General features: G+C 36.6%; 1 protein-coding gene across 1 annotated transcript in view; it reads left to right on the top strand.

Moving 5' to 3' along the window:
- The window catches only part of LOC139974924 (uncharacterized), a 31,274-nt gene extending 12,719 nt beyond the window's left edge, over positions 1-18,555 (top strand). Inside the window, exon 2 of the mRNA XM_071982478.1 lies at positions 16,862-18,555. Coding sequence (XP_071838579.1) covers positions 16,862-17,752 — 891 coding nt within the window. The 3' untranslated portion in view covers positions 17,753-18,555. The remainder of the gene's footprint in view (positions 1-16,861) is intronic.
- Positions 18,556-20,384: the final 1,829 nt, after the last annotated feature.

Genomic DNA, 20,384 nt, shown 5'->3' with positions numbered 1-20,384 from the left:
TATATATATATATATATATAGGGCTGGAAGTTGATGTACAGGTTGTTCCGTAGGAAATCTCATATCCATTGAACTAATGTTACATTAACAAATAATACCATGTTCGTATTTATGTGTCCAACGGCAGCTGAAACGTGTACAATTTCTTCATAAAACAAGAAAAAAAAAAAAACGACATCTTTTTACTCGCCTTGATTTCATGTTGTTTACTTATCCTGGCGCAAACTTGATAATGGGAGGCCTACTCCTTTTCTTACAAACGTCATGATTACCTCACCACTTGTCGGAAGAGATGATCTACTTTTTTTTTTAAAGGAGTTGGGTTAAAAGGTTGTTGCTACCCGAGAATAATGGATCGATAGATATTGCACAAGGTGAATTTTCTCTCGTCTCGAGCCAAATCTCCTCGACTTTTAATCACTACTCATTCTGGTTTTCTTTGCTTCTTTTTTTGGACTTCCCTCTTGACCTAAATTAGGGTCAAGTTACATCTGTTTACGTAAAAGGATGTCTCTATGTATTTTTCTTTCATCGATTAACTCTTTAAAGAGAATGACAAGAATGCTAAAAATAGCTGCACCCTCTTGCATTATCAAGACATTGTGAAGTACACAGCTGACCGTGAGAGCAACAACCATTTGATGACGTCATAACAGGGCGGGACAAAGTCACGTATTCATAAATTGAAATATATATGTGTGGGTTATTTCACAACAGCTAATGAAATGAAAAGAAAAGAAAAGGAAATCACAGCACAAGATTAACAGTGTGTAGCCCCCTCCCTCTCCACCCCCCCCCCCCCTCCTCGGCTCTCAAGAGTCTTGTTCCAAGAGAATGTCCCAAATTAGTGTAAAACTGGTTTATTTGCTAAATGCATCGTTCTGTCCACATAAATTGACACTTTCGAAAGTCGATGAGACACTTTTTACTGTCGGAATGAATCACCATGCAACTTAATCTTTTCAAGCCACCATAACCTCTATAAAAAATATCATCAAAATATTTTTATTGCTATACATAAAAAGAGAGAGAGAAAATATCCAGCAGTGTGCCATCTCCGGTGACATTACATACGCTGATGGATATCCCACAAAAATGCATTCACCTTGAGGTGCTACAGTAGCTCACCCTGATCCTGACCGGATAGACTACTCGAGGGGAGGTGGAGTGGTGAGGGGGTGTTGCTTATTCCCCGTGGTACAATGTCATCAGTTTCATGAAGAACCATTGAGAGGACTAACGTTCAGGACTAGATTCAAGAACTAAGTATTCCGTAGTCTTTGCGAAATGGTTCTTAAACGAGGGGCCAAACCTCATCAAACACCCCCGCATCTCCCCCCCACCCCCATCACGATCACCTACTATTTAAAATATATATTGTCCCACATCCGATGTAACGTACGGGGCTAGGAATGAGTGATACGATACCAACTAAGTACTTTTTAGAAGTAATTGCCCATGTTCTGTTTTGGATGGCTCACTCCTACCCCTCCCCAACCCCAAATCCTAAAATGTATGCCTAAAATTTAAAACAAATTTAATTTATGTTAATTTATGCCTAAAGGGTTGCCCTTCAAACAAGCTTGTTGAAATTTGTTTACATACATTTATTCAGTGTTGTGCGTGTATATATATCTGTTATTGACCTCTTTAATCACTTTCTTTGTGACAACTAACTGTGCGCTTTATATGTATTGAGTTGATGGAGGTATCGCGCTTTTAATTTCATGTCCTTCTTTATAATGTCATGTTACGATTATTCAGCCCTAATGAACACTTTCTAGAACGTTCACACTTTTATATATATATATTTATATATATATATAAATACCGAAAGACATTTTGATGTTGGTCGATTGAAGACCTTCGAATGTATCTTAAAGTCGTCAGTATGTTAAATACTACTAATATCACCAATATTTCTTGCTGATTATAAGCCCATGTTATTAATGATCATATTACACTAAATCAGCTAATATATATGCGACTACATAATCTAGGTTTGTATACATGTACGTGCTTCGATTAGAGAGAAACACACTCTTGAAATGATATGGTTGCTGAATTTTTGTCCAGCAACCGTAATATGAGACACGATTTTTCGTGTTCTGACATCATAATATGTCCTTTAGTACTTGCCGCCCCGTGAAAATGAAAATCTTATATGCGTATTTTGAACGAAGAAGAAACCTCGCCGCCCCTCTTTCTAATGGCGGCATTTCCCCCGTGACAAAAAGGCGTAACAAAATATTGCTCGCTTTTTAATAGCTTTTAATACTACGTCTTTTTTCTGCTAAGAGTATAAATCTATCATATATGATATCATCAACCAATTTCTGTAATCACACTTTTTATTTATACATATTTATAAAGTGACAAATATAAATAAGCTTTTTTAAAAGTAACATACTGTGCGACGTTCAGAACAGAAATTTAGTTGCTATGATATTGTTTATCATAAATTTGGGTGTTCCCATTCAAGAGCTTATATATTATAAACGTTGGCGGAGTTGTGCTACCACCATTGGTGCCACCACCATGCTTGTTTACTGAAACTTCACAAGTTACTGGACTAAATATTGTACCCCTCCTTCGATTGTTCGGTGCTCCCCAACTCAGAATTATATGCCACGGGCCTGTCTATATCAGCCGAATGATGTAGACACATTGAAATTGTAGCACTAAGCGATAAGATCACCTCCGAATTTCGCGTCTTCTTGATGGCAAAGTTTCATCTCGATGGCAGACTTTGTCAACCTGGAGACTTATACACTATTTTATGTGTAATCAAACACGTTTTAATGAAGTTTGATTCTCTGTACGAAATGAGTTATTTGACGTTCAAACAAAGTCTTTTATTTGCAATGTAGCATACGAATGGGTAGTTTCTATCTCGAAAAACATAAAATAAAAATAAAATAAAAAATATCAAACGATGAGAGAGATATCCGTGACGAAAACAAAGGAAACGGAATAACTTAATCAGGAATAAAAATGTAATTAAGTGCACAATGAATACTTTACATAAGTTCATTAGATTCGAGTAAAAAGAGTTATTCAGAAATTTCAAGTGATATTGGTTTAGGCCTATAAGGGATAGAAGGTCAAGATATGTATTGCAACACAATGACTTCTCATTAAACCTCTTTATAAAACGGTAAAAAATAAAGGTTTACAGTATGATTCACAGCTACGCTAAAGTGCCAACATATAACATTTCTTTAAGGTTGTTAGATCCATGTGCACAACAGATTTTAAGAGTCTACATAGAGACAATCTGTCACTTTAACAAAGAACTTCGATAGCAACTTAGCCTACCACACTGTTAAATACGAGCGTACCTAGCCTAGCTTGCTTGTCATAACAAGAACTAGGGCAGAATGTTTTAGTATCAATATATGGCTGCTTGCTGAATTTCACTACAGGCTTAGCTCGAGTGTGTCTAATTCTTAGAAGAAAAGCAAAAATCATCAAAGATCAGTCATTTTGCAGAGTTGTGTTCATTCAAGTAACTTGAACCATATGTCGATAACTGGATTATCATTCTGAACGTTACATACCAGGTGCGTATCCAGGGGGGGCGTTGGGGGCGCGCGCCCCCCGGGTAAGAAAAAGAGGAGAGAAAAAAAGAGAAGAAAAAAGGAAAAAAAAGGGGGGAAAGAGGAGGAGGAGAGGAAGGAAGGGAAAAGAAAAAGAAGAAAGAGAGAAAAAGGAGAAAAGGAGGGAGTTAAAGAAAAACGCCAAGACACCGGGAAGAGAAAGAGGAACAGTGACATTATTACAGCGCTGATCCCTGTTATATACACAGGGTAGCCAGTGACGGATCAAGGATTTCGGAAGAGGCGTGTGCCTCACCCTACCCCTTACACCGACAACTCAATTTTTGACGTTTCCATTTTTCTTCTCTTACTCATGATCTATATATATACTATATATGGTATATCATAACGCGTGTGTGTATATACGCCTTAATCAATTGTAGAACGGTGCTATGAAACCAACTGTGGCTGGTCTCGAACTCGACCGTGTCGTCGGGGAACATGACAAATTTCGGGAAGGGGCGACCGCCCCCCCCCCTTCAGCATATTATTTAATGATATCGCTAGTAATTTCAAAATAGAAAGTGCTTAGATGCAACTTACAAGACCTGGGAAGTGTCATTTCCAGCGATCTGGGAGGCATTTTCGGCCAAAATTTGCTTGTACGCTTCGTGCCAACAAATGGTCCTGGGTAGTGCCATTTCCAGCGATCTGGGAGGCATTTCGGCCAAAATTTTCTTAAACGCTTCTCGCCAACTAATGGGGGCGCTACGCTTAGATAATTTGCCTACAGGCTTCGCCCTTTCCTTGGCAAATTCCTCGCTACGCGCCTGTTCGAATTTGTAAAGCAAACAGCAGATATCACATCATATCAGTGAGCATGAAAATGGCGTTCCAGGATGAACAGCCTCAAAATTGTCCGACTTGCCCGAAAAAAATAACCAAAAATTTTCGCGCGCAAAGCGCGCGTCCAACATGTTAATGTCAATATCATATAAGCAAGCATCGGTTATTACATCAGATGCCATCGTGTACCGTACGGTCCGTGAAAGTGGCACAGTATACCGCGGGATGCTAATGTAAACAACCAAATGTCTTATGTAGATGGAGAAAAATCATGGAAGTCCAATTATGTTAAAACTCTCTTTTACATTAGTAATGGCGAATTAGGGGCTGCAGCCCCCCCCCCCCCGCATCCTACGCCTATGTGTGTATTGTTCGGTTTCGGAAATATCTGCTATATTTTCATTTCCGAAACCAAGTTTTATAATAGCCGTTATGAGAGGTTGCAATATTTCTACACCAAGAAATTAACTGTGTCTGAATTTTTGAAAATTTCTGACCCACATTCTTCATCACACGTCCCTCTACTCGTGCAATATTGACCGGTCTGTTAGGGGTTCAAGGAGGTTTTTCCAAGGGCGGCGGAACCGGGGGGTACAGGGGGCACGTGCCCCCCACTTTTCCTCAGGTTAAAAATGTGCCCTTTTTCTACATACAAATTTAGGTGTCTCAAGTTAGCAAGAGGCCAGGGAACCAGAATGAACACTCGGGAAGGGCCGTTTCCGGCCATCTCAGGGGTTTGTAAAACCAAAAAATTTCTTGCACGCTCCGCGCCAACCGATGGTGGCGCTCAGCTCAGATAGTCGTGCATACAACTTTGCAAATCCTGGCTACGCCGCTGACTTTCTAATGAATTTCTGTGGGTCAAACTCAAAGCTATTTCGAATGGAAAAAAATCGTAAGATATTAACAAGAAATAAATTCTAATTCGGAAGATTCCTACATTAGCAACTAGCATGATTTCACCTCATTTTGTCTCAAAAGAAAACTTGTTCCATGTTTCCTAATTTGCACATTGGATATTGCAGTGCTAGTATGCATATTTTCCTAGAGGTGGGTTGGGGGGGGGGGCGTTGATGGGATGATGTGTATACGCAAATAAGATAAATACAATAAGATTTATAAAGGGTACTAAATATAAGGCTGCATCAGTTAAAAGTGCTTCCGCCGCCCTTTGGTTTTTCTATATTGGTTGTCCGTAGATGAAATTTTGTGCAACATTATGGGTATTTTTTTAATTGAGTTTAATCACGAGAAACTTAAATTTTCAAATTCTCAACAAATAATGGGCTTAAAACCTTGAAAAGTGGGGCTGACGGATATTGTGGGCCGCGACGTAGAATCACCTACAAAAGCAATGATCCACAGGACATGCGATGAGGTCGAACATGATGTGTGACTGGTGACAAACTTCAAAAAGGTTATGGATGGAAAAAAAAAACTATTGGGAAATACTTGGTTCTCAGGCCAAAATTGTACATCTGGTTGGTCATTTTCAAGCCCGAGAAGTGCCATTTCCGGTGATCTGGGTGGTATCAAAACCAGAAAATTTCTTGTACGCTGCGCGCCAACCGATGGTGGCGCTCCGCTTAGATAGTAATTCGCGCCCCCCGGGTTAGAAAATCCTGGATACGCCCCTGCATACATACACACTTTACTTAAATGATGTCATTAATATAGTGATATATGTTCCAAAAATTCTACAATAAAGAGAAAAAATAAGAATTTTAAAGTTCTACTAATTAGCTTTTACCATGGTTAAAAACACACTTGAATTATGTTGCCGTAAGTTCCGAGAACGAATCCTTTACCAACCTTGACCGAGGGCATATCGATCAAACGTTAATTAACATAAACTATCGACTTTTTTAAAATGATGACATACTTGTACTTCGTGCAAATAATTATATTATAATTAAATTCATGTATCGATAAAATCTACATCATCTATTGCAAGGCAAATTATCCACACTAAGACTATTTCTTTTCGTACACATATACATGTCATGATTGAAATTTTCAAAATCGCCTTGATTTTCACTTGCTTTGATTGAAAAGATAAGCCATAAACAACGCATTATACAGCGTTCGCTATAAAACAAAAATAAAACCTGTTTGGAAGTAATTTGGTCATTTCACCTGAGCGATTTTCAGAGAAGGTTTGCTCGTAAAACAAATTTGTGATGCCATCTCAATTTTGCTTTTAGCGAACTCTGAAATTAAGTGTTGAATCCGTCAGAGAGGTTATAAATATCTATATTTCTACTGTTTTATATCGGCCTATATGAAATCATGTCAGAAATGAGTTACAATAATTCACAGCATCGTATGCTTCATATGATCAAACGGTATCACCGTGTGTTTGTTTCAGCAGAAGTTTTGGGCTTCTGAGAGTGATTGATAATATATGAGCTTACGCTCGACATATTTACATGAAACTATATTGGCCTATAGCGTATATACGTGGACGAACTACCGAAGCCTGTTACAGTTTTTGGGTGCAATGGATTGCTCATCAGTGGGTTGTAAAACGTAGATTTGCATACACTGGCAATACGTATACAGAAAAGGCCATTGGTGAAGAATTTCATGATGAAATCAAGAAAGGAAAATCACATACAGAAATAAGCAATGAATCTGATCTCGGTCGTATTGTGGGGCTCAGTTCTAAATATGGGAAGCAATTTAATTCAAGAAATTCAAAACTGTTTAAACTCATCGTTGGTTTTATTGTATATAAACTTAAACTTAAGAGGAGGGGAGGGGGCCTGGGATTTATACCTCCTTTTCAACCTCACACAAACATTCAAAAGTAGTTATTGGAAAACCGTTCCACCTAGATCTACTAATAGACCTATATTATAAACATTCTAAATACGCATAAGAATTTTGCACCATTCTCGTCAAGGAACTATAATTTTTGGAGGGTAGGACCACCATTACCCCTTACATGTGAGTCGGCCTCAAAGTCCCCTCGGCCACCCCAACCCCACCCACCTTTAAAAAATCTAGATCTAGATCCGTAAGGTTTCACTTAATAAAATGACTTCCCCCTATAGTTCATGAGAAACATTGTACGGTATAGTTACATGAATGAATCGATCCGGAAGTGGAATTTGTTATTGAGTTTTGATTTTTTCAAGCAAACAAGAACGTTTTAGGCCCTTTTACAATGGGACATATTCTTTAATTGTCTTCTAGCTATTATTATCTGCCATATTATCGTCAATCTTAGTTTAAAATATTGAAAAATGCAATGTTTATTTCGACTGAAACTTTTGCACATGACGGTGTCCGTGACATCCAAACTGATGACTTTCATAACATCAGTCTTAATTCCCACTTTTTTCTTTCTTTCTTTTTATTCTCTTCTTTTTTATTTTTCTCAACAGTTTTTTTCCCCTTCTGACCCCTAAGGATTTCGCCATACAAGCTTTTGAAAATCAAACCTGAATTATGAAACGTATATAGGGAGTAGCATGCAATGTATCTGAGCCTATGTCTTCCATATCATAATCATCCCTTCAAAATACATCCTGTTTTTGCTTCCAGCTTCGTGCTGCGAAAACGCAAACAGACGCAACATAGCGGAAAGCCAAGATCTTTTGGTCAAGTGTGTCTGTAGGCTGCCTTTACTTACTGGGTACACGACACAATCTTAAGCACTATACTTAGTCGGTTAAACTGATGACAAATTGAAGAGCTTCTCATCCATGTATATAGCGGCAATAACTCCGACTAATGGGGTACGCGTGTCCTGTCGCATATAGTCATATTACGTCATCATATGACGTAAGAAGTATGTCAACTCCAACCGTCATGGGGAATGGAAGGTTTCTGTTGTCACATGGAGCGATTCATCAGTGAACATTTAAAGATAAAGAATGGATAATCAACAGATGGGGGTTTGCTATCTTTCTCAATTAAAAATCTCTTCCATGTATGCTTATCTTAGCTGAATACAACAACAAAAAAACATTTTTTTTTTCTTTCTTCGAAACCTTAACATAATTATCTAAGTCTAACTATAAAACGAAAACGAGTCACCCCAAAACAAGTTTATCGTTCAATCAATTAAACTTAATTGACAGACCCTCAGCTTTGTTTTAACTGTTTGTAAAAGTAATCTCACCTTCGAATGACATATACCATGTCCATGTTTTTCTTTGACGTCGCAAAAGGTTATCGCTTTCTTTTGTTTTAATGACAGATATAAGTACAAACCACAGACTGATTTCATGAAGAATGTCATGTGCAACTGTTGAATCCACATGTTTTGATTATTTACAAATTTATAGCTACATTGCCACCTAACGATTTTAAAACGTTAGATTTACAACTTTAATCGGTTAATCAGAGATGTTGAAGACTTTTAATCGTGCATATATTGTTAGCATCTGTACGTTATGTACAGGCCACAGTTGAATTTTGGATTAATATGATGACAATTCCACACTCCTCCCCCACCCCAATCCTGCCTTACACACACACCCCCCCCCCCCAACATAGAACAAAACAGTGTGATCGGTTTTTTAGTTTTTCCCGTATAGTACGATAAAATAAATAAGCATTCAATAACATTATTGTTAAGTTAACGAAGGACAGAAATACAAAAGAATGAATGGATTTTTTTGATGATCACATTAAAACAACCTCATTATGAAACAAGTTAATTTATCTTCTGATTAACGCCTCGTTTGCCCAATTCTTACACAATTTGGCGTATATATGTTAAGTATTTCTTTGACCATTGACAACTTAATTGAATATGGCCGACCAAATATTTCTTTACTTATTACCATAGCCATGCATGGCAACTATGAATAATCTGATGTCAGTGAGTGGGCGGGATACAATTATTAATAATTCAGTCAATATTAATCCAAATTTGGACAACTTGGGGTTATAAGAGTAAGGAAAAAGACGATATAGAAAATGAAGAGAAGAAGAAATACAGAAGAAGACAAAATAAGCAAAAGATACAAAGAATACGAAAAGGAAGAGGAGGGGAGAGGAGCAGATTATTTTAAATCTCATGCATAAGTACTATTTGCCGATAAATATAACCATTTTTTGGTGCTTATATCTTTAGCTGTAGCATGTAGCACAAAAAGAAGAAACAATATTGTATGTATGCAAAGTATTACCGCCAATCACATCCAGGTTTGATGCATTTCTTGTGATTACATATATTACACATATGTGATTACACATATCCTCAGTTCTTACTGTATTGCTAATGGCACATGATACCCATGTATCAGCACCGTGTTTCATCAGCACCGTGTTTACTGTAGTATTAAATTTTAAGATTTACACTATAGTTACTGATATCTCTGAATCGCTTGATTAAAAATTTAATTTAGCTGAAGAGGTAACCTGTGGTGTAACGATACAGTTCTGTAGGTGTCTAATGAGGTGTTATCTCTGCCACGTTTGTATTAGGGGTGCTAAGATGTTATGTCGTCGAGTTAGGTGGGGGGGGGGCGTTAACAGAAGAGTTGGCTCTCCCCTGTGAGGAATGTTTGTGGTATATTTCCCAGCTTTTGATACAATGTTGAAGGAGTTTCGACTAATGAGTTTGTAACACGCTTACATTTTATATATTTATGCACTGTCCACTAAGATTTTTTTGTAATATTTTGTCTGCCGGGGGGGGGGGGGGGTAGCGACTCCAATTGATTTAATTCAGGGTGGTTTATAGCCGCTGCTAAGGAGATCAATTGTGCAGAGAAGAGTAACAATGTCCATAGTAGTTATCTATAATAGTACTGTTGTCTACCGTATTACTCTTGGTGGATATATCGATACTCTATGATCTGTATATCCATTGGGGACAATAGAGTCAGAAGTTTGATCCTTCTAACCAATATGATAGACATATAAATCTCATAGAACTACGATATAATTACCTAAGAATCTTTGATTTTTCCTTCATTTTGTTGTTACCCCCCCCCCCAAGGAGTCAGATGAATAATAATTTCATCGAAAAGGGAAACGAATTTTCGCAACAATTTGATGAACTGACTATCTCTTGATTGGATCAAGGACTAAAGGGAGTGCCTGGCAAAACAAGAAATCTAGCCAAAACTTACAAATGTGGACAGTTCGTTATGATTGAATAACACTCGCCCATATAGGCTTCCTCCATCCTTGATTGTGATGTTTACATGGCCGTACTAAACCTCATTAATTTTTAGTAATTAACTTTCAAAATTGAGTAAATAAACGACGCATGAGAAAAGCACTTTGATTGTGAATATAACAAGTTGAACAACGGGAAAACTGAATCGGAAATGATTACCATACTTAAAAGAAAAGAGCAAAGAAAAAAATCTGAGACTTATATATACGACTGGATTTGAATCAGCAACCTCATAATATATGCGAGACGGGCTCGCCGCTATTTCACTTTATGCTTTTCTTGTTATTTCCTTTTCCATGCTGAGAAGTAGATTGACAAGGAATTCATAGTAATTTCCATCGGAAATTAACATTCATCTTCGTAAAAACTCTTCGCATCATTTTGGCACACTATTTATATTTTCTATTGATTTAAAAATTAAGAGGGATTCGAAAATAAAGAAACTAGTGTAGATAGTTGAATGAAAAAATCTTCCATAACAGGCTTTCAGTATATGTTTTGGCCATTTCTATGGGTATGAAACCCTCTTTTCATTTGGAATTTTCTTTTTTATTTACTTTTTGTGGAGGGGAGGGGGAGTGTGTTGAAAAGGTACCAATCAATCGAGCATAGCTTCTTAAATTTGTTACATGTATATTTGTTAATTTATTATTTATTTTGATATAGGCTAGATTAGATTCGAAACAATGACCTCAGGTATGGAAAACGCCCCCTCTACCCATTTTCTTTGCTCTATGCATGTTCTTATCTTCTTCAATTTAATTATTATTGTTTTCACTCTGAACGGCAGATTTACAACGACATGCATCCCTGTTTCCATACAGCCGTCCTGCGTGCTAACGCTAATACATACAAGATTACCCCACATACATATAACCAACCCCCTCTTGAAGCTGTCCTCGCCATAACCTTCAAAAACCTTCAAATTGACAGTCTATGTGATAATATAGGGCAGTTCATACATCAGCGGTTACCTCCGGTTATACCGTCTAAATGTGTTGAAAAAAAAACCCCAAAAGGGAACAAACTTGAGCTGTCAAAGCCACTGGTTACCAAGGTAACTGGTTAATTTTGGATGTATCTACTAATTGGCTTACAAACACATCTATGCTAATACTGAGGCGCCGCGTTGTCTATACTTTGTGCCCTTAAAGCAGTTTTGTTTTGTTGCTTGTCTTGACTTGTCTTGACTTGTCTTGACTTTATAATACAGATTACGAGTTTAGGCGTATTACTGACAAACAGGAGAATTCCAAATTTGTGATTCTTTACTTCTTAATTTCAGTGAAAGAGCAGTTTTGTATACATGTGATTTTGGTATCGAATATTTATCAGGTTATCGGCAGAATATAAATATATATACATATATATATATATATATATATATATGTATATATATATATATATATATATATATATATATATATATATATATATATATATATATATATATATATATATATATATATATATATATATGTATATACGCAATAGATATGTTGGTATAATTCACAGTCATCTACAAAATAATTCTTTATTCTGGAAATGACTGTACATATAAAGAGAATTTAAATTCCATTCATTCTTCTACTTTTGACCTTGTGGTTTCCTTTTCTCCCTGTATATGAATCAATTTTATCATATCATAATGATTTATACGCTTGAAGGTAAACAATCGGAACCAAAGGCATTTCTCCGTTGGTTTGATCGATTTCGGTCTCGGCGCCAATTTTCTAGAGGATTTTAGCCACGAGAGATAAGAAAACAACAAATTCAATGTAAATTGGAAAACCTTCATTAATTTAATATATTGAGACGATGTCGTAAATTAGATTTGTCAGCTATTTTGTTATTGGTGAGTCTAATTTGTGACGTCGCATCACGTGGTTAAATACTATAGCGTTTTTGTAATAGTACCACCAAAATGAAAGGGAGATTAATATTAAAAAAAAAATTGTCTCCTGCATATAGCCACTACCAATTTCAGAGACGAATTCATCAATGACACACTTAATATTAAGAAAACTTCCGATTGAATTTGTAGAATAAGTACACCCTCGCAATCTCAAAATAGCACAAAATCATTCTTGAAAACCTCGTTATAAAACGTAAAATCATCCATAACTTTCAGAAGCCATATATACCGTTGGCCTTTTTACAAATGAAGAAAATGAAAGGAAGGAGAATTCAACTTCTTAAAAAATGAACCGGTTTAGCATTTTTATTATCTGTTAATAATTTGGAGAATTATATTATTAAATCAGAAGAAACTCGAGCAAAATCTCGGAATAGTTATCAATTACTCATAAGCAGATTTTTAAATTTGGAGGCAAAATGCTTTTCACAATTCCCGGTTGTTGAACAAAATGTCGGAAAAAACCGTTTACCTCTTACAGGTAATATTTCGACACATCTCAACTCGCAACAAAGACATACTGTATATGACTAATTTATCAAGATGAAAACATAGTTATCAGGAAGTGTGAAACAACATTGCTTCATGAATATGATGCTTGTTTTATATTGCATACATTGATCTGATTAACGCTAAGTGACTTAGCATAATGTCTGTCAGCTTATAACACGATGATTATTTTGACATTTACGCATTAAACGAAAGCGGTCATAACCCCCCCCCCCCCCTTCCTCCCATGTCCCTTCTCCTCATCCTTACACACCTTCAACACAACTATAAAATAAAGACGTTTAAACCTTAAACTGTAAGTTTATATCTAAGAATGATCAATTACTCTGATTTTTTCCTTGATTTGCCATTCTTTTTATATTTTTAGCTGGGTTTTTTTTGGCCTTTGCCTCTTTTTTTTGTTGTTGACCAAAAGTCCAATAGATAAAATAAAGGTTGCCTTTTTCTGACAACATGACAGGTAATGCAACGAAGCGTTTCAAATCGATGCCTTTAAAATCGTGACCACTCATTTGAAAATAGGAAAAAAGCATGACACAATACCAACCCGAAGATGAAAGAGCTCCAACTTTCCATTAGGAAACAACTTAACCTGAACGAGAATTGGACGGACAAAACATCTTATATCCTTCTTAGAAATCACTCCGATGTCCTACTTAGAAATCACTTGTAAAGATGCTTTCTGAATGGGAGAGAGGTTCTTCACTTCTCAAACATCAAGAAATAATGTGTTTATCATGAAACAAACAAAATAATAATAGTAATAAAAAAAGAGCGGGTATAACATGGATCGTTACCAATATATATATATATATATATATATATATATGTATATATATATATATATATGTATATATATATATATATATATATATATATATATATATATATATATATATATATATACAGGGTTATAGCTAGGAGATTGTGAGTGCTGGTTAAATAAATTTGCGGAGCGTAGCGAGCGAAGCTCTCGCATCTCACGGCCGGGCGTCCAGGGGCCCTCTTAAGGGCCCCTGGTGGGGTCCAGGGCAACGCCCCGGTGGGGGTCGAGGGTATTTTGGTAAATAACAGAAAAAGGTGACGTTATTATCATGTTTTACGGCAAGGGAAAGATAAATTTGTTACTTTTGTTGTATTTCACAAGCATTTTACTATTTTTTGTGCCGGCCGCTGGACTGTTTATTCACTTCCAATGCCGGCCGGCAGGCGTGAGTGGCGGTTACCACCGGCCCCCGCCGGCCGGCGTGGCTATAACCCTGTATATATATATATATATATATATATATATATATATATATATATATATATATATATATACATATATATAATCTATATACTTCTACTAATATTTTTTTCAAAGGATGCTTGAGATATGCGTGACGAATTCCAGAAAGTCGTTCTCCAATCGTGTAAGGCAAGGTTTATAATGTAAACATATTTACTGTCCAGTGTATGGGAAGCAACTTCAATTTTCTTGATATTATTTACAGTATCTTGAGTAAAAGTCATTCGTGCTCTATACACCACGACCAATGTCACATGTTTGTTTGGATAAAATTAACGTTGTGTTGCTATCAACATAAAAATTAAAAAAAACCTGAAGGGAATAAATCTACTCATGTAATTTAATTTCAACTGCAATAGTTTTCTTATTATATCATCATGGTACTAACACGGCTAACATATAATTAATGCCTTAATGATGTCAGTTTATAAAATACCACGGTTTTAATCTTGTTTTCTCTTACCTTATTTCTTTTTGATCTGTGCAGTTGTGCGAGGTAAGGGGGAGGGGGGGGGGAGTACAAAATAAACAAAAATCTACAAGAAAAATATCATATTTGAAGGTGACAGCGAACGCAGCTTAGCATGTAGATATAATTCTCGATGGACTTGAAATTAATATTTTCCTTGTAATAAAATCACAATAACCCATAATTCACCGCGGTATCTTTCTACGTGACAGTTACCCCCGCGTGAGATGTTATCGAATAGGGTAACTAACGCATTCTACAGCACCATGTCCCCGATATGCACGGTTAAAACACCCTCCGAGTCTCTATTGATTAAACCCTTTTATAAAATGTATATAGTTCTAAAATGATTTTTTTTTTTTTTTTAGATATTGATTCAGTAAGATGAAACTTTCGGTGGGAGTGGATACTTGCCCTCGACGCCATCTGTTTCTTCTGTGAAATGGAAATATCAATTCGCATCGCTTAAGGGATAACGTCAAAAAATCGCTTGCATCCATTCATGCCAAACCTATACATGTATAGCATCAAACATATCAAGTTTCCAAACTGATTGCGTATACAGGTTGCTCACTTATTGTAAAACGCTAACTGACTGACTGTACAACGGCTACAAACTGAGCTTATACAGTTTACTATGGAACGCGAAAAGGGCAACCATATTTCGTTGTCTAAACTAAGTTTGTTGCTGTCTAAACTAAAGTTGTTGCTGCTGTTTTATCATGTTGTTGCTCAAACTTACGTTGTTGTCTAAACTTACGTCGTTGTCTAAACTTACGTTAAACTTAGCAACGAAATAAGTTTGCCCTTTTTGCGTTCCATAGCTTACACACTGCATGTGTATCATTTATAAACTGAATGCACACCAGTATTAAATCGATTGTATAACGATAAGTAACAAACTCTACAACTATACAAACTGAGTTTATAGAGCTTACATACCGAATGTGTAGGCCTACCAGTTGTAAACTGATTGCATACATGGTTACTCTTTTATTCTATAACTATAACAAACAAACGTTAACACGTTAAAACAGTTACAAACTGATTTCATACAACTAAACACCAAATGTGTAGCGCTTATAAACTGAATGCATACCGGTTTTAATTCGATTGTATAACGATAACAAACTATACTGTACAACGGCTACAAACTGAGTTTATACAGCTTACACACCGAATGTGTACCAGTTACAAACTTATCGCGAACTTGGTTACACAGGTATCGTATAACGATAACAAACAGTGTACAAACGGTTAAAAATTAAGTTTATACAATTCACACACCGATTGTTACCGGTTATAAACTTATTGCTCGCCGGTTTTAAATTGATGGTATAATGGTTTCAATCTGATTGTATACATCTACACACCGATTGTGTACCAGATTTAAACTGAGTGCATACCGGTTACACACTTATTGTATAACGATAACAAACTAACTGTATAACGGTTCTATTACAGACCGATCGTGTTACCGGTTTTAACCTGAGTGCATACCGGTTACACACTTATTGTATTACGATAACAAACTAACTGTATAACGGTTCTATCTGATTTTATACATCTGCAGACCGATTGTGTACCGGTTATAAACTGAAATCTTAACGTTTATTAACTAATTCTATACTAGTTATAAACTCATTGAATGTATACCGGTTACCAAATGATTGCAATCCATTGAAACCGGATTGCAACCTGTTACGTAACCATTACAAACCGGTTACACACTGCATGATTACAAACAGGTCACTACTGATTGAAAAACGGTTGTACACTAATAGTATAACGTTAGGCTAAATGCATGCGGGATACAAAGAAATTCTTGGCCTATACCGCTTACAAACTGATTTGTTAATTCGTTTAAAAACTAATTGGGTATCGGTAACAAATTGATTGTTTATAGACCAGACCATACATATTTGAAAGAGTAACCGCATTTATTAGTAAGGGGAAAACAGAAAATGTGAAAGGTTTTTGTTCTCAGCGTATTTTCTGCATCGCATAAGATTACCCGTACACCTCTGCCATAAGCATAATGTGCTGTTCAACCTCTGACCCCATATCACGTGATCACCTTAGTTTGTTATTCAAAACTAAGATGGACTGAGTTTTGTTTTTTAAATATTTTATATTTTCTGTTGTTTGCTAGGTGGTGATCTTGTTAGTGGCTATGCTAACTGTGAATTCATCGTCCGTTCCTGATGATGGGTCCAACCAACCACCTTCAAGCACAGATAACAAGCTGCCTTCAAAACCAAACGGACAAGTTAGTAAAGATAGTAAAAAACCGGAGATTTTACATATTGAGGCAAAAAATGACAAGGACCTTACTACACCGGTTCAAGAAATCGCCAAACCACACCGCCTTTCCAAACGATTTATCAGTCCCCACTGGGGTTACGAATTAAAGCGAAGCAGTGTAAACCGTGAAAAGATCTGGTCGGAGTCGGACGATCGGTTAACCGGTCCAGGTAACCCGTACGGTGATGCCAATTCACCGTACAAGCAAGAAGTTCTGGACTTGCTGATAGGATTATCAAAACCTAAGCGTCACTTCGGTCTGCTTCCGGCCAAAGAACCTCGTCGGAAAGATTTACCACCGCGACTTGGGGAGGAATCGGCCCCGAGATTTGCTCGAGCTTTCAGCCTTCCTGCCCCTGCTAATGAGAAACGCCCTCCATCAGTACGAATGACCTTGAGTGACCTTCTCCGGAAGGCTGCAGACTTCCAGCCCAACGTTCAACAACCAATAGATTACCCAGGACGTCGGTATTGGGGCCAAACGTTTCACATCGATACACCGATTAATATTAACAATCTCGATGTCGAATTCGGTACCGATAACGATTACTCTTATGCGGACAGTGACTACTCGGAAAGTGACCTCAGCGATTACTCGGAAGTGACCTATGACCTTCAGGAAGAAGACCAAGATGGTAATAATAGTTCTGTCTCAACGATTAAGAAGGAAGAGCTCGATAACTTTAAGAAAAACTTAACAAAGCTAATGTCTATGTTACGAGACCTAGCACGAGTGTAAAATGTCTCCAACATTTATTGCGAGTAAATCATACGGTATAGCGGTTTATTTAAAGGCACACCTTTCGACATCTTCGCTATGTAGCCTATACCGTCCGTCAAAACATCACGTAATAGCTGGTGTAGCGGTATATAGTTACGATAGGGTACATGTGGCAGTATGTGTAGATTACTCCCCTCCCCAAGGGATAAAAAAACGAACAAAAGCTGTTTGCATCAAATTCCGTTTGGGTGAGGAGATTTCATGAAATGTCGTCACTTGGTTGACCTGTAAGAACCCTCAACATATATAGGGACATGTTATAGTTCTACGATAATTTAATTAAGTAAAGGGATAAGTGTAAGGCGGTATGTGTTTGTGGGGGGGGGGGGTGGGGGATATGGAAAGGGGGTGAGATAGGGAATGGGACAGAGGGGAGTGGAGGAGGGGTATCACTCAGTCGAGAATATGAGATCTGACATTTAGTGTTTTGCCAACAGTTCCAAGGATTTTTTCTTAAATAATTTCATAACAGCCAGTTTAAAATTGCGTCATATAGTCCCGTTATTTATCGCACACTATAGGATTAGTATACTGTATACAGTGCTGTTACTGTACACAAACAAAGTAAGATTCTTCATTACGTCAGTGCCTCATAATGTGGTGTCAACCGGCCTGCAGGTTGAATATTCCCATTTCAGTGTATACAATATCATATATAACAGCACATGTGTTATTCACATTACGCTGACATGTTCGTTATCACCATACCCAATGTATGCTTGTAGACACGACAAGATGGAAACACTATGGTTGTAATCTTTCACTTTGTTTATTGTGTGTCGTTTGCTTATTTACCCTCCCTCACCCCCCACCCCCCCGCACCGTCCCCACCCCCTCGAGATCAAAATAACTGCAAAATGCAGAGAAACACGATATCGTCTGATTTATGATGGCTGATGGATATGATCGTCATATTCGGTGTGTTTTATTATGAACATTCGGTTAAAGAATTTGCACAAAAAAAGAAGAAGTATTAATTAATACTTGAAAAAAAACCAGTCAATCGTTTACAAAGATGCTAAGCTTCTGAAATACTGTAAAGCCATGATAGTACATAGTGGATTAAATAAACATTATACAGTTACAAAATAATATCTCTCACATGATTCTCTAAAGACCAACATAATGATTTCTCGGTCCATAGTTCCATGACATAAATGTTCTAGCTGAGGATATATATATATGATGTTGCCAACTCAAGCACGTTCAGATAATTTCACTGTTTTGTTTTTTTGTCAGTCTATCAGGCAAGCGTTGTATTTCGCCCAACCGTGTCTACACCATCTGTTACTTGGTTCAACGGTTATATATGACTCTATGAAGCATTTGTGTATCAGAAATTCTAAAATTAAAAAGTTCCTTGAGGGAATTGTCGTGGCGACCCTACTGATATTGTCATTCAACGATTAACGTATATGTGAGAACAGCTGCTTTGTTGTTATAATTACGCGGAAACACTCGGTTTATAGTTAAGCTTTAATACAAGGTTCATTAGGCAAAGACTTCGATACCAAAGTAAACAAAGGTATTGTTCCGGACAACGTGACGTCACGGGCTGACAAATGAATGCAGCAAATGTTCCCCTCAGCTAGATCACGTATGTACACACACATACACATAAAACACACACACACACATATATTTAGATATATATATATATATATATATATATATATATATATATATATATATATATATATATATATATATATATATATATATGTCAAAAAGTGATGATATCATCTAAGCATCGTACGCTAAAATTTACGATCAATATTTGATGGACACCAATTTAGAGATTTTCCGATTTTTCGTTTTTTTTTTTTTTTTTTCCCTTTAAATAATTCATCTTCATGGTAACTTGATCAAATAAAAGTCTGCTAATTCGCGTCGCTTTCAACCGAAACGATTGATAGTTAGGTTAAAGCGTGATCGTTAAATCTTAAATGAAGAAACGTATATACGTTCCGCATATATTATACTGTGATGTCTTTCTAATTTGGGTTTCTTCGATAATTATGATGGCAAAAGACCTCTATTAGTAGCCTATATAACCATTAGAACCATGTCCACGACTTGACATTAAGCGGTAATCAACTTGTATACCCCAATAGCAATGAAATTTATCTTCGACTTCAATCCGTAATGAACTTTCTAAATAGTACCACGAACTTTTGAAAGTATCGCAAGTTCGAGGCAATTTGACTGTAGTGTATCACTTTACTTCATTCGACTTGGTAATAAGGACAGTGATACGTACAAACATAAAACCAAATAAAGATACATGCAATCCTTCAATCGACTTAAAAAGGGGACCTACTTTTCCCCATATTTTGGGTAAAAAAACAAATTTACGGTGAATGTTAAAAAAATATAAATATTTCGCAGTGAATGTTATTTGCACGAGTTTCTGGGAGACGAAAGTCTGTATCTGAAGTAATGAAACATCTCGAAGACAAAAAATTGAAACCGTAGAACTTTGTTACAATGTTAACTATAAGATTCCAATATTTATTGTAATCTATAGGCCTACTCGATAAACACCAAGTATAGAGTTACAAATTGAAACATTATTAGATTAATGTGTTTC

This window comes from Apostichopus japonicus, chromosome 10 (genome assembly GCF_037975245.1).
Source record: "Apostichopus japonicus isolate 1M-3 chromosome 10, ASM3797524v1, whole genome shotgun sequence".
Classification (NCBI taxonomy): Eukaryota; Metazoa; Echinodermata; class Holothuroidea; order Aspidochirotida; family Stichopodidae; genus Apostichopus; species Apostichopus japonicus.
Note: the sequence above shows the minus strand (reverse complement) of the source record. Positions and strands in the feature narration are given on the sequence as shown.